This window comes from Lepidochelys kempii, chromosome 5 (genome assembly GCF_965140265.1).
Source record: "Lepidochelys kempii isolate rLepKem1 chromosome 5, rLepKem1.hap2, whole genome shotgun sequence".
Lineage (NCBI taxonomy): Eukaryota > Metazoa > Chordata > Testudines > Cheloniidae > Lepidochelys > Lepidochelys kempii.
This window is the reverse complement of record NC_133260.1, coordinates 113,008,650-113,025,043: the sequence shown is the minus strand read 5'-3', so window position 1 is coordinate 113,025,043 and position 16,394 is coordinate 113,008,650. Positions and strand designations below refer to the sequence as shown.

Here is a 16,394-nt window from a genome sequence, read left to right as displayed (position 1 = left end):
TTCACGGCAGCCCTCAGTTTGGCCACTTTTGCTAGTGGCTCAAACCTGCCGTTCACTCAGCTAACCTCATCACTTGCCATCATGGGAAAAAGGAAGGAGAACAATCCCCGCAGTCTCTGCTGATCCACCATGTGGGTCGGGGAACAACCCAGAGACCTTCCCCTCTGGTGGAACCCACAGTCCAGGTTGACTCCTCCTGTGTCTGATCAGGAGTTGGGAGGTTTGGGGGGAAACCGGGCCCGCCCTCTTCTCCGGGTTCCAGCCCAGGTCCCTGTGGACTGCAGCTGTCTAGAGTGCCTCCTGGAACAGCTGCGCAACACTGCAACTCTCTGGGCTACTTCCCCAGGGTCTCCTCCCAACACTTTTATCCTTACCATAGGATCTTCCTCCTGGTGTCTGATAATGCTTGTACTCCTCAGTCCTCCAGCAGTATGCTTTCTCACTCTCAGCTCCTAGAGCCTCTTGCTCCCAGCTCCTCGCAAGCATGCCACAAATTGAAGTGAGGTCTTTTTTAAACTCAGGTGCCCTGATTAGCCAGCCTGCCCTAATTGATTCTAGCAGCTTCTTAACTGGTTCCAGGTGTCTTAATTAACCTGCCTGCTGGAATTTGTTCCAGCAAGTTCCTTCTTGATCTGGAACTGCCCCCGTTACCTTACCCAGGGAAAATGGACCTGCTTAATCTGAGACCAATATATCTCCTGTAGCCATCTGGCCTGACACTGTCACACCTATCTGGTAAAAAAACCCAGACATTTTATTGTATATCTATAGTGTATTTTATAAACTAGTATTTCTACAAATCCAATGCGACAATGAAACCTTGACAGAAAATTCTCAAAGGTGGTTTATTTCACACGCCTGTGCTGTATAATGTTAACAGGTGAGTTTGCCTGAAATGTCCTCTGTAGATCAGAAATAAATTGATATTGTACTGCTTTTAAACAGAAAGAAACTGTTATGACTGAAATAGAATGATTTAGAGCTGGTTGAAAAAAAGGGACGCATTTCATAACAACTTTTGCAAAAATTGCTCCTTTTATTTTTTGGTCATACAGTTTCAAAACTCAGAATTTTTCAATCCGCTCTAATAATGGAGCCAGTCTCCCCTGTGCATCAGTATGAGAGAAGTTGAGGGAGAGGGGGAAAGACTGGCTAAGTGTGTAATAAATCATATTGGGTCATTGCACTAATGAACCGTTTGGGTCCGAATCCTCATTAGCTTGTCTGCAGGAAGAGAAAACTAGTAAAACAGGGAAAGGACATATCAGGGAACCTGTCTGCCGGTACTGTCCTGAGCTTCCATTGTTGAAGGACATCCTTTAAGCTAATTTCAGACCCATAAAAAAAAATCTATTTGGTGATTAGTAACCAGTGGATAAAAGCAGAGAGCCCAAGTGAATAAAGGCCATAAATACCAAAGTCCTTGGGATAACAGCCTATAAAAGTGTCAAAAAGCGTTGCTTAAGTGACAAAAGATAGCCTCTGGTAACAAGAAGTGTTAGCCCACTCGACACAAATCCATATTCATGCATGGAAGACATATTTTCAGTTTCTTCTACAATGCAAACTTTTCCTGCAAATAATATTAATATTTACATTAAAAGCAACTCTTCCTCCTCGACCCTCTGGGATTTTCAGAACCGTTAAAGCTAACTTCTAGTTTCCAGAAGTTAATATTCAACATTTATGCTAATCTCTCTCTCTCATGGAATAAGTGACTAGAGAGGACAGATGAAGCAAAGAATGTTAATGAGCTCAAGGTGGCGTTATGAAACATTTAAAAGGAAAAGACAAGTGTGTGTTAAGACATCTTGTACTCAATGGCTTTTCCCTATTCCTACAGTTTAAGATTTCTCAAAACTATTTTATTATGTGGCATAATTTTGGTTATAGCAGATTAATATTGTATCTCTTAACACAAGAAAAGTATTAAAGTGAATTTACAAACCACACATCAGTTTGCTCCTGAGGCCTGATCCTCTAGATGCTTGCTGATGGTAGTATTTGCCAATTGCCACTACAATCAGTTCCATTAAAGTCAATTTGAACTGTTGGCAGTGGTAAGCATTATATCTTGTAGTGTTGGTAGGGTTAGCCTTTTACCTTAAGTAATCATTTGTGTGGTGTTATCCTCACAACAGAAAACAGTGAACTTTTAGCATCCTTAAACACACCTAACAGTATGTGACATATTTTTGCCAGGGTTTACAGATTTCAAAAATATTATAAATCAAATATTGGTACGTGACTGGGATCTGATTTAAAATGGAAGCTTAGAATTTGTGGTTGAGTCCATCTAAATTACAATTTCTGTGTGAAAATTATAGTAGCTGATAAAAATATGCAACACACATGACAACCTGTTGAAACCAGTTGTCAGCAAGTAACTTTGTGGTCAAAAGCAGAAATTGACAGATAAAGGAAACCCTTAGAGTAACTTGTAAAGCCTCTCTAGGCAAGAGGCTAACATTTGTTTTGAAATTGTTGATATATTTACCATTTGGATTGACCATTTTTGTTCCTTATTGATGTAGTCTTGGACCAAAATGTTTGGTTTGTATTGTTAGATCATACTGTGTAGTTAAAGACCTTCATTTTAATATTTGAATGGCTTGCCAGGCATTTTTTAAAAAGGGAAAATAGTATTTTCATGCCATTTCATGACTGAGTGCTTCTTTCAACAGTTCTCTTATTTTGGGGGGAGTGGGTGTGGGGCTGTATATCTACAGGTCTGATTCTGTGAACACTTACCCATGCATGAATAATCCTACTCATATGAATAGTCCCATTTAGTTCTTGACGACTTCTGCACTTACTTGACTCACTCGAATAAAGTTTGTAAGTTTTTGGAGGATCCGGCCCAAAGTTTGTATTTCGATTGTTTAACTGAGAACTCTAGATGTCATTCATTTGAGAGGAACAGATGTTACTTTTTTCCCCAAACATTATTGGAAAAAGAGAAATGTTCCTTTGCCCAAATAGGCATCTTTTCGATTGTGAGAAAAGGCAGTAAAAGGCTATAAATCTGCCTTCTCATTATGAAGGGCAACAATAGATTGATTTATGACAAAAAGGCAACTGTTGGGCTTATGTAAGCTGTATGCATAAAAATGCCAGTTAGCTCTGAGCTTTAGAATGGCTAGATATTCTTGCTGTTATTTTTGACAAGGATTTAGTGCTATATTAATCAGAGAGGAAAGTATATAGCCAAAAAGAGTTGGAAGATTTCTCTGTTAACGCATCATAATGATGCAGTTACATACATCTTAAAGACTGGGGAGGTTTTGTTTTTTAATAATAGGATTTAAAATTCCATCCAAGTTATCATATTTTCAGTGGGGCATTTTTCTCTTCATGTTGTTGGAGGATTTTAGCCTCTCCTTTAGCTTTCTCTGCTGTCTTGTATTTGTTTCGGATGCTTGCTTGTTCTTATATTTTTAGGCATTGAGACAAGAAGCCATAGAAAGTTGTGGTGGGAGAGGTCAGGTCAGGGTGGTTGCAAAATAGTGGTAAACAGGCATGAGGACTCAATAGGAGACTCGTATACCATTATGGCAAAAAATGTATAGATTTTAATATGGATGAAACTGATCAGGTTCTACAGAAAATATTCTAAGGCTTTTACAGAATTAATAGAAAATTATATACTCTCTCTATAGAATTCTGTTGCAAGGTTATAATTCTCTATTGAATGCTAAAAGTTGGTTTTAACAATCCTTTACAAAGGTGTTCTAATGAAATCTATACCGTTAGAAAAATTAAACCCTTTTAGTTCAACCCTTATTAAAGTCTGTAGGGTTTTTCCATAAGGGTAAAGTGTTGTGCTGAGGAGAAACCCAATGGGAGCAGAAAAAAATATATTATAAAATAATATATCCTTTGGTGATGGTAAAAAAAAATTGTCCTAGGCTTTTTCTGTTTGTCATCTAGCCTGCTTTACTTGGGTCCCTTCTGCCTCCTAGAGTCCTAGTCATGATTGACTAGGAAAACATTGCAACTAAAGTTGGATAAGCCTGCATTATATCATTAGGTCTGTTGCATTATAAAGTCATTTGAGCCCATGTGTTGTATAACTTCTCAAATTAGGGCATGGGTAGCTTATTGTATAGAGTATTGGTTTTGTGAAACAAAGCTTTTGTGTATGACCTGTAACAGTGTGTATGTTTTGTATGCAGAGTAATTTGTACACCTTCTGGCTCTCTAACACCATGAAATGGTTAGGAAATAATTATCACTGTGAATATCATCTGTTTAGTGGCATTTTTCCTTGCAGAGAAGTGCATGAAGCAGTAAACTGTGCTCTTTTGTTGTTGTTAAAGTGTGGAGCAAATGTATTTACTACTATGTGTTTGTGTTTGTTTTTTTAAGTCTGAACAGCCTAGCCCTGCCAGTTCAAGCTCAAGTTCCAGCTCCAGTTTTACACCATCTCAGAACAGCAGACAACAAGGTACCAAACAAGGAAAAGAAATTGAGAAAAGTGTGCAATGAAGGGGCCAACCAGTAACATGACTGATGGAATCTCATTACCACTTTTCTGCTGTCTTTTTCACAGTCTGAAGTAGTGAATTAGCCTCTGTTCTGCTTCATCCTTTTTCTTCAAAGTGTATGTGAACATGATTATAACATGTAAGAAGCAGAAAGAAAACAAATCTATTTTTTTCGTTCAGAAGAGAATGGTTATTTATTTGTTACATAGCACCAAGAAACATGCTAGATACTTTACAGACGCTAGATCCTAAAGATCTTGCAGTCGTAATCTTGCAGAAGGATCAGTAGATCCTTATTCCTTCATGGAGCCCCACATGAGTTAATCGGACTTCATGGAGGGAATAAGGGTCTGTATTTGTGGATCCCTTTGAAGAATCATGAGACAAGAGTCCAATCCAATGAGTTGCTGAGCATTTCTGTCTACTCTTTGCTGCCCTTGTGTGCTCATGCACACACACAGTGAATTTATTAAGAGTTGGATAGCACTTAGCACCTCAAGGGGTTAGGCCCTTAAACTTTCCAAATGAAAAATTTACTTTTAAAAATAATCTGACATGGAGAACATTATTGTTAGTCTTTAAGGACACATTTAGATTTTTCTGGCTAATAATTTTGGCTCCCTCAGAACTCGGTAAAGAAATGTAAGTTTCTGCCAGGAGAGCCTGCCAAACCAGTTTTTATATAAATCAATTGAGATTCATAAGAGCTATTAAACCACTTAGTTCCTGTTTGGCTTTTTTCCTTGACTTTGTCAAATTGTACAACTGATATGTTCCTGATCAGCTTGGCTTTTTTTTTAAAGCAGGAAGCTTTTGACTGATTAAAATTGAATTTGTTTCAGTGTGTGCATTTATATTCCTCAGACTTATTTTTTTTCTTTAAAATGGAATAGATTAGTACCCCAGAGAGAGAATTCTTTTTAAAAAGCAAATCTAAACAGAAGGCATGTCTGTCAGAGTTTTATGAAGGTGACTGTTACAGATTGGCTCTGTGTTCGGACAGCGATGTTTCCAGTGTGTTATAACTATCTTTAGAGCACAAAAGCAAGGGGTAAAATAGGCTGCTGTTGCATCCCCAGCATCAGGCGCTTGGCTTGTAACTAAGGCTGTGCAAAACCTTTTATACTGAATCCCACCGGTATTCACAGAAACCTCAGGGGTGGTATATGTGGGCTGCCCCATTACCCCCACCAAGAGCCCTGGGCGTTTTCCTTACCTCTTTGATGTCTTTTCAAGGAGGGAACCTGGTGGTCTATCACTTTCCTCTCCTCCTAACACCTTTAGGAGGGCGTACTTTGGCCCCTTCCACCTTGTGAGGGGTACATGGGAGGTTGCACAGATTTTCCAATTCTGAACCTTTTGCAGAATAAGTGGCAGCCCTTCTTTCTCCCCCTCCCACTACCAGGTGTGTGGTCACAGCAGTAAGTGCCACTAGATGCTCCTCTGTTCTGGGAATTTCCTGTTAATGACTGCATCTTCCAGTCTGCTATAGTGTAAGCGTCTGTCTATTGGGGATGGAGGATGGGATATGGTGTGGCAGTCTGTCTTGTGCCTCTGGAGATGCCAAAGGTGGAGTTATGTCTGTGTGTCTGCTGTGGGAGGGCTTTCTACATAGGAGAGAGGAATAAGCAAGCTGGCTGCCCTGTGAAGGGCCAGAGAGAGGGCCATCTAATTTCCCCCAGAAGACATCCGGAGGAGTAGCGGATAAGATGCCCCTATGCTGCTCATACTTGGGTACATATAGTTGCATGTACAGAGAAGACGACACTTAAAGGTAAAGGGGTAGCTTAGGCTTGTTACAGAAGCAGACTGTGTGGTGAGGACAACTCACTGGTTTAATTTTTTACTTCACTTTGGGTTCAAACTAACACAAAACTCTAAGAAGGACTAGTGAAGCCAAATAGGGTCAAAGGAGGGGCAAGATGTTTAGAGTGGCCTACAGTCTTCTGCCAAAATAAGATATAATTATGGTACCTCCAGGCACTTTAACTGGTAAATGTTGGTTTTTAATGCTGCCCTGTGTGTGAGATTAAATATTTGTACATTTATATTGTTAAATTTGAATTCAATATTTTTAACCTATTGTTGCCCCTCTTGCTTTTGTTCTTCCTCTTTGTTCCTTTCCTCCTTCTTATAGACTCTAAGGTCAGAAGGGACCATTGTGATAATCTAGTCAGACCTCCTGCACACTGTATGCCACAGAACCTCACCCACTCACTCCTGAAATAGATCCCTAACCTCTAGCTGAGTTACTGAAGTCCTCAAATCATGATTTAGAGACTTCAAGTTGCAGATAATTCACCATTTACACTAGTTTAAACCTGCAAGTAACCTGTGCCCCATGCTGCAGAGGTGGGTGAACAACCCCAAGGGTGTCTGCCAATCTAACCAGAGGGGAAATTCCTTTCTGACCCCAACTATGGTGATCAGATAGACCCTGAGCACGTGGGCAAGACCGAGCAGGCAGAAAGAATTCTCTGTAGTAACTCAGAGCACTCTCCATCTAGTATCCCGTCTCCAGCCACTGGGAATTTTTGCTACTGGCCGTCACTGATGGGACATATGCCATCATTCCATCCCCTCCATAAACTTATTGAGCTCAGTCTTGAAGCCAGTTAGATTTTTGTCCCCACTGCTCCCCTTGGAAGGCTGTTCCAGAACTTCACTCCTCTAATGGTTAGAAACCTTTGCCTAATTTCAAGCCTAAACTTGTTGATGGCCAATTTATATCCATTTGTTCTTGTGTTCACGTTGTCACTTAAATACTAGGGAGGGACAGGAGGTGTTTAAGTTATCTCTTTGGTGTATTTATAGAGAGAAAACATATCTCCCCTCAGCCTTCTTTTGGTTAAGCTAAACAAGCCAAGCTCTTTTAGTCTCCTCTCATAAGGTAGGTTTTCCATTCCTCGGATCATTCTAGTAGCCCTTCTCCGCACCTGTTCCAGTTTGAATTAATTTTTTATAAACATGGGAGACCAGAAATATAGACAGTATTCCAGATGAGGTCTCACCAGTGCCTTGTATAATGGTACTAACACTTCCTTGTCTCTACTGGAAATACCTAACCTGATGTATCCTGGGACTGCATTAGCCTTTTTTACAACTGTATCACATTGACATCTCATAGTCATGCTATGATCAACCAATACACCCAGGTCTGTCTCCTCTTCTGTGGCTTCCAAGTGATAAGTGCCCAGCTTATAGCAAAAACTCTTGTTGTTAGTCCCTAAGTGCATGACCTTGTACTTTGCACTATTACATTTCATCCCATTTCTATTACTCCAGTTTACAAGGTCACCTTGAGATCTTCTTGTCTGATATTCTGGTCCTCCTTCATATTGGCAATATCTCCCAACTTTGTGTCATCCACAAATTTTATTAGAGCACACTTTTTGTGCCAAGGTTAATAATTAAAATGTTAAATAAGTTTGATCCCAAGACCAGTCCCTGAGGAACTCCACTAGTAACCTCCCTCCACACTGACAGTTACCCTTTCAATCTGACCCATCGTTGTCTCCCCTTTAACCAGTTCCTTGTCCGCCTTTCAACAGCTTTCATCCTATGTCTGTCTATTTTTGCTTCGTTTCTGAATGTTGATACTTCCCTTTTTTCTCTCTCTTCCTCTACCACTTATCCAGTCTTTTGTTCAGTTTCTTTTGTTTTCTTGTCTTCTTCCTCCCCCTTAATCTCTCCTTCCTTATTTCTAGCTCTCTTCATATGCAGCCTCTTTCTTATAGTTTCTCCTTAATTCCCTTCTTTGACTCTTTCACTCATTCTCTTCTGCTCTCCTGTCCCTATGCCATTCATTCCCCGTGCAGAGCAATAGGTATGAAGGCAGTTGGCCAGAAGGAATCTCTTCTAGCAGACTGGAACTGATCAGTCTGTTTCCTGTCCCCATGGTGGTGCTGCAGGTGACCTTCTCCCCTGGCAAGGAATTCACCACTATCCTCCACATCCACTTATTAGAAGTCAAGGATGGGAGTCCTCTCCTGGCCTGTGCAGTGTCTCAGCCGGCAGTCTGTTGCTATTAGAATTGCCTGTCCTGTGGTCTGTGCCCATATCTGATGCATGAGGCATATGCCCATCAGCCCCATGTTATGGACTTCTCCAAGCAGACCTCAGGGTATGCAAATACAGAACAGAACCCACTGAATTCAATTTGCCTAAACAAATCTTGCACAGCCTTACTTGTAAACCATTTTAAATATAGGTCTTAAAACCAGTAAGCACTGTTAACGCTGGACAAAGACACTCTGGGTGCCTCTGCTGTGATCCCTGTCAGAATTGAAATAATTTACATCAAAGTCCCCTACCTAGGGGAAGTATAGTCTCATTGTTAAACCATGGTCCCGAAACTGTGAGTGAACTTTACCTACGTTACAAGAGTATTGTGAGCCTTAATTTATTAATGATAGCAAAGTACTTTGAGATTCTTGTGTTGAAGGCGCCATAAAAATGTAGTAATCATAAACTATTACCAGTATAGAAATATAACTACTGCCACCACTACTCCTGCCATTCCTGGATGCCCTCTATGTTCTCGAATATGATGTGATCTAGAATCAAACACTGTGGTTTGAGTCACTTCCTTCAGCCTCCCCAGCCTTACCCATGCTCCTTTTAAGCAGCTGTCCTCTTTCATATTTCGTACGTGTTAAACATGCAGCTTTGCGTAACCACCTTTTATAGCAAAATAAATAAAAGGTACAATGAAAGAACTAAATCCTAAATTAATTTTTATAGAGTCTTAGGGAGAACTAGGCTGAGCACCTCAAATTAATTCAAGAGAAAAGATAGACCAGTGTTGCATGGGATTGACATGCTTCTTACAGATGAATGCTAGCAAAGTGCTTGCTTGACCTGAAATTGACCTTGAAATAAAAGGAACAGCTTTATCTAAATAGATCAAAAACAGGCAGACAAAGACTGCCTTGGCCAGAACAAGTTACAATCAGAATGCTTTATTAAACTCTGCTTTTCAATACATGGATTAACCTAACAAATGTACTATTACCAATATGTCTCTGTAGAACTTTATTGATAGAGAAGAACATTTGAGAAAGCGGGAAGGGGGGAAGGCTAGCAGCTTATAAGTATCTCATTTATAATAACAAAAATAGAACACTCAATTTTTCTTAAATTAAAACGTACAGTGGGGAATATTTGATGTGAAAATATTTTGCTTCAGCTACATTCCAGGGGGCCAGCCTGTAAACACTTAGACACATGGGTCACTTTACTGTGATGAGTCAGCCCATTGAAGTCAACAGGAGTACTTGCGTGAGTAAATGATTCATTTGCAAGTGTTTGCAGCATAAGTCTCTAGTGCATTACTTCATTTGTTTAATGCTTAAAAGTCTTCCCCCACCTCTAACACTTCGGATTTTTTTTCCTTTGTAAAACTGCATAATAGGCTGATGTGTTTGGAACATGGCAAAGTGAATTGGAATTCCAGTTGTTGATTTGTGTCTGTTTTGTCATTTCTGTTGGTCAGGTCCCTTGAGGTCTATAATGAAAGATCTGCATTCTGATGATAATGAAGATGAATCAGATGAAGCAGATGAGAATGAGAATGACTCTGAAATGGAGAGACCTGTGAATACTCGTGGAGGAAGTAGAGGTCGCAGGTGAGTATCTTGTAACTGCAAACAACTTGAAGCCTGAGGTAGTATGATAGCAGTAGTTACAACAGATTAATTTTTTTTTAAAGCTGAATAGCTTAAGCTCAATAAACAGAGAGGCAATTTTTTCAATTTCTACAAAAAGCATTCATATGCGGTGCCACTTTTAAACTATCAAATCAGATGCTTCCAGACGTGAGCTGCTTCTACACAAAACCCTTTGGTCAGTTTGCACCTGATTCTCCTCTAACTTTCACTGGCTTTACACTCTTGTGACTCTGTTAGGTAGTTTTTGATTCACCTTGGTGCAAGTGAGAGCAGAATCAGGTCCTCCATGCGCAAAGTGTTCTGTACCCCAGCTACAAGTTAACCCACAAATCTTGTGATTGACATATATAAAGCTGTCAGAGTTCATTGTTTTAGAGGGAATTGTCTAAGCAATTTACACGGTGTCCAGTGCATGCAGGATGTATTGCAAGCCCTAGTCCCAAAAATGATGAGGTTTCTGGCCTGATTTTTTATTATCTGTTCTGCATCCCGACTGTGACTTCAGTATGACATAACTAATGAGAAATTCATCATACATTTTAAAGCTGTTGCCATATGTCATTGAAAATCATGTACAAGGTGGAACAGGGGCTCTCAAACTTTTTCATAGCGGGTAGATACCTCATCTTAAAGAGGTTCTTGTGTACTTCTTTTCCTATCCTTCATGATCACATAACACCTGAGTATTAATCTGAGCAGTTGCTTACGTGGAAGAATAATATTAGGAAAGTATTAAATGTATTTTATCATCTGGAATCAAGGAGAAAAGCAGGCCCTATGAACAGCCACCATTCTACAGATATCACTTTGAGAACCTCTGAGTTGGAAGATTAGTGTTAAATATACTTTATAAGACACTTTTTGTCCCATCTGTCTCCAGCTGTAGAGGGGTTTTTTGTTTGTTTGGGAGTGTTAGTGTTCCTAAATAAAACTTTGCAAAACTTAAGACAAATAGAAATGTTTCTCAGTTTTTTAAAACTAAGTTGATAACTTTTTAAAAAAACAAGTAAACATTCCCCTCCATGCAGTGTTTACAGCCTAGGCTTTGCAGCATTGTGAATGAGCATAAGAAACAGAAGGTAAAGTTGATCATTTAGCCCTGGCCTCTCCAAGATAGTGAACTATTAAATTGTAACCCTGTTATGCATGGAGAGAGATTTTTTAAGACGTTTGTAATGACTTAAAAAAATCTAGTAGATATGATTTTTCTTTTCCTCCAAATCCTGTATGTTTCTACTCATGATAATAAGAGAGCCTAGCTTTATGGTGAAGAGATTTAAAAAGACAATTTTTTTTTAAACCTGAAATGTTGAAACATCTCTAAAATAGTTTTTTCTGTAAAACATGGCATATGCAAATAATGCAATGGTGTGGCTTATAGCTTTTGTTGACAATTTTACTTTTACTCAGAACTTCATTGAAAAAAACCCAAATCTTTTATTCTGTTTGTTCAAACTAGAAAATGGCTTATTGTTTTTGATGTTTAAATAAAACAAAATAGGTTTCATCTTCTGGGATTTAAAAAGAGGGACAACAGTTGAGTAATAGTTAAACACATCTGTCCTCCTTTCCCCAAAATTCCTCCCATTTGGGTCTTTGGGAGAGACTTTGGGAGAGATTGTGTTTCAATTTGCCTGCCACAGGAACAGGGAAGAGGTCCCAGGAGAGCCATCCATCAGGCTCTTGCGGGCTTCCCTTTCTTATTGGTTGGGCAGTCATTGTCTGCCCAGTCTCCCCTAATCTCCTTGCTGAATTTTCTATTCTTTCCAATTGCCACTCTTCTAAGTAGTCAGAGTACTTTCTGATAACCAGTAGAACAGTCAGTTGGTAGCCTCAGATTCTCTCCCCAGTCAGCAAAGGAAAGATACATGTGTTTAAAGGTGGGAGGAAGAACCTCCATCAACAACCTCCCTAACTCACTTGTTGGTGACTAAGATGGCTTTTCACAGGTCTAACATCTGCATCAATATAGGATCAGACTGAAGAGGGTTTGGGGGATCCAGCCCCAAGTCTGGATTCATTGTTGTCAGTGAATTGCAGGAATGAGTTTCCCAAAGAGTCTTCCAAACTGCTACTCCTGGGGGCATTCTGTGCCAAAAAATGAAAAAATTCTGCACACAATATTTTAAAATTCAGCAAATTTTATTTGTCAAAATATATACATAATCACAGCCAGTTCCAATTATTTTGGTAATTTATTTCAAAATACTTGTCAGCAAGTATGTCTATAATACAGAACACACAAAAATTCCCCCCAGGAGTAGAGTTAAAGAAACCCCTATGACAACCCAGTTCCTGTTTCTCTGCCCCCTTCCCCGCCCGAGCCCAGCTGGGGGACCAGACACCCACAACCCTTCCCCGACCAGAGCCCATTTGTGGGTCCCCCCCCAGCCAAAACACCCGAACCCCTTCCTCCCCAGAGCCCAACCGTGGGGCTCCCCCAGCCCAGATACCCGCACCCTCTCTCCCCTCCAGAGCCCAGCTGTGGGGCGCCCCAAGCCCAGACACCCCTCCCCCTCCCCCACAGAGCCCAGGAATCCAGAGGGAGAAACAGCCTGATGCTTGGTCCCAGGCTTGCACCGAGTTTCCTGCGCTGCCCTCTCCTTCCCTCAGGAAGTGCTGGGAACTGCATCTGCCAGGAACCCTCTAGGCCCTCCCCCTGTCTCCCCAGCAGTGTCTTCTATGTGTAAGCTGGCTCTGCGGAGTCCAGTGACCCCTAGTGGTGGCCAGTAGCACTGTGGGCCATTTCCATGGGGGAAAGGAAATTCTGTGTGTGCACAATGTTAATTTCTGCAAAATTCTGCATTGCGCAGGGGTGCAGAATTACCCCCCCCTCCCGGAGTAAACTGCAAAGGAAGCCCATAGATTATTAGTGGGGTATAACTTAATAAGGCAGCTGAAAATTAATAAAATTGAATGTATGCAAAATTCAAATGGTCAGCAGTGATAGTGTATAGAAAATGAACTACAGTAAAACCTCAGAGTTACAAACACATAGGGAATGGAGGTTGTTTGTAACTCTGAACAAAACGTTATGGTTGTTCTTTCAAAAGTTTACAGCTGAACATTGACTTAATACAGCTTTGAAACTGCACTATGCAGAAGACAAATGCTGCTTTCCATTTATATTATTAGTAGTTTATGTTTAACACAGTACTGTATTTGCCTTTTTTCCCCCATCTCTGCTGCTGCCTGATTGTGTACTTCTGGTTCCAAATGAAGTGTGTGGCTGACTGGTCAGTTCATAACTCTGAGGTTCTACTGTATTCCTCTTATGTGCAACTTTTTCCCTCCAAATGTCCAATTTCAATCCATCTGTCTCTTAGAGGAAAAACCATCTGTCTTTACAATGCTTACAGTTTGTAAGTTAATGGGAAACAGACCTTTGCAGGGTTATTGCACGGTAATTCATAGAACCTCATTCCTCTTGCTTTTGAGTCTTATGACTTCGGGGTATAGGATAAAAGGATACAGATAGGATCCCAACAAAGTCGATTATGTTGGTAGTTGCCATGTTTGTGATGCATTAGACCAGTAAGTTCTGAAAACTGACATTGAGAAAGAAAAAGCTCCTAAGAATCTTCAAACTCCCACAGTGTCAGTGTATGTTATTGTGTGTTATGCTGAGCACTGGAGTGGAAAAAGTGCTTTGTCGATCAGAAAAAAGAATATAATAAAATTATTTTCTGATGAACTTCTTATATTGTGGATGTCTTAATTAACTTTTAGTGAAGCACTTATAGAAGCAGGAAGTATGCAAGCTTGGAAGGTTATGGAAGGAAGGAAGAGTAGCTGAGGGGAATTCACATTTTGTTCTTTAAAATGTTTTAGGAATTTGTTCTTCCTGCCCACAATTTCCAGGGGGGTCTGCAATTGGGACACCTGCCTCATTGAGATTCTGTTTACTAGTGACAACTATTAACTAAACAATGTAGCACTTCAGTCCTTGAGGTGAAGGATCTATGTGAGGGCAGCTATTCCACTTCTCCATAGTGCACCGTTCTTATTCCACTGGTGACTTCTGCTTGTGTGCCTGCCCTTTACTGACAGCACAGCTGCACTTTCAAAATTCCAATAACTAATGACAGCTTGTGTAGCAAAGAACATTCTCAGTGTCCCACCTACAAGTGTCATCGAGGAGCGGCAGTGTGTTCAGCCTTTGTTTTTATATCTGATTTCTGTGGCTCTCTTTTTCCTCAGGGTTAGTCTAAGTGACGGTAGTGACAGTGACAGCAGTTCAGCTTCCTCACCGCTACATCATGAACCTCCACCACCTTTATTAAAAACCAACAACAATCAGGTACAGTGAGGTTCCCTACATACAAGAGTGGTGTATCTGCACTAACAGCTTTGGAGCTAGCCCTGTGCCCTTGATTGCTTTAATTTTCAGACTAAGTAAATAATTATCTTTTACCCTGAGCGTGAATATATTTGGCTAAACAAATATTCTCTGTAAAGCAGAAGAGCAATGTGTTTGGCAGTATTCTGAGGAAGACAACACTTTTGTGTATATTAAGTCATACTATTGTAAAAGGTAAACTTGTTATGACCTGGCTGTACAGTAGCAGTCCTACTCTCTTGGTGTTACTTTTGCGTCACATGTAATCAGGATTTTTGTTTTATTCAGTCTTCATCTCAAAGTAATCAACCATATTAGATAAAGCATTTTGTTATATTTATAGTAAATAATGCTTAGCACTGTCGAAATAGTAGCTAGTCTTTGTAGCACTGTTGAGATCGGAAAGTAGCGTTATCCCATCTGGCAGGTGTAGAAACTGAAAGGGAAGTTAACTGACCCAAATCTACACAATGAGTCAGTAGCAAACAAAGATTAGAACTCAGGAGGTCCTCATACCTAATCTGTTAGATCACAGCATCTTTTTAAATTAATGGAGTTTTTATAACACATAAGCATACTACAATGTATGCATTTGCTATTATCTTTAAAGCAATTGACATTCACAATGTATAAAGATATATAACTAAAGTCATTTATATACTTGTGTTTGGTGACAAAACAGAACATAAATCTACTGCAGATGAAACTTGGTCACACTCTAAACTCTCATATAAGTTAAATGAGAATAAGTACATGTTTATAGTGGCAATGCAGATAAAATGGATCCACGGTTTTAATAAAAAAAATTTAACTTGTGTGTTACAGATGAGCCTAGACAGCACTTCCTTCAGGAAAATGAATTCTTTTTCCTGACATAAATAATATACCATCCATTCCTTTTCCAATAACACATAAGTGTATCTTTGCTAACAGCAATATGTGAATAATTTGTTTATATCAATTAAATTAGGATATGTTGCAGAAAAGGAGACATGCTCTGTGTTTAGCAGGAAAGTAGCTGCACACTTCTCTCTCTCTCTCTCTCTCTCTCTCTCTCTCTCTCTCTCATTTATAAGGTCTCAATCACCCTAGGTAACACCTAGTGGGATCTGTGGGGACTATGGAAGTTGGGGGAGATACTAGGAGTTGGTGGGAACTGATGAAAGGCCCATGTTGGAGCATAAGGGTATCAAAAAATCTTTATTTTTAACAAGCCCTGACTGAGTAATTTTCATTTTGAAGTTGGTGTTATGTTATGATAACCCAGCACGTTGTTAGGGCAAACTGTGCTACTGGAGAGATATTCTTTGTGATGAGGTGTTAAACAGCAAACCTAATGATTTGTGACCATTAAACAGCCCATGACACTTTTCACAGCAACTGGCCACACTCCAAACTAGGTAATAATAATCTGATTACGTAAACTCAGTTTCAAATGGAAAAAAATCCCATTCCTCACATCTGTCCTAAAACTGTCATGTAGTAGCATTGTGTACTCTTGACTATTTGACACATCCTTTACCTAGAGGTGACTAAATTTCAGCATTTGATGAAGAGACACTGGTATATAATATAACTCTATAGGCCCAAGCTTGTAAAGTAGCTTGTAATCATACTGGATGAAAGGTACTATGTCAATGCATGATCATTATCTTTGATTAAACACTCTTTTTGCACAATTGCAGCTCGTCCAAACACTAGATTAGCTACATTTCAAAAACTGTATCCTTCAGAAAAGGCAGACAACAATAAAGATAATAAGAAAACATATTAATCATACTGCACATTAAATGCATGTAGTCTTTACCAAGGAGGTAGGGTTTGCCTCAGCACTCTGCATATATTCAAAAATTTAGACCTCTTAACCTGCCAAGGTTCAAATGAAGACCATACAAAAAA

General features: G+C 39.8%; 1 protein-coding gene across 2 annotated transcripts in view; it reads left to right on the top strand.

Moving 5' to 3' along the window:
* MLLT3 (MLLT3 super elongation complex subunit) overlaps positions 1-16,394 on the top strand; it is a 229,978-nt gene that overhangs the window by 193,857 nt on the left and 19,727 nt on the right. For both annotated transcript variants that reach the window (XM_073345488.1, XM_073345489.1), the window contains exons 7-9: positions 4,369-4,447; positions 9,982-10,114; positions 14,357-14,456. In XM_073345488.1, the coding sequence (XP_073201589.1) occupies positions 4,369-4,447; positions 9,982-10,114; positions 14,357-14,456 (312 nt within the window). The remainder of the gene's footprint in view (positions 1-4,368; positions 4,448-9,981; positions 10,115-14,356; positions 14,457-16,394) is intronic.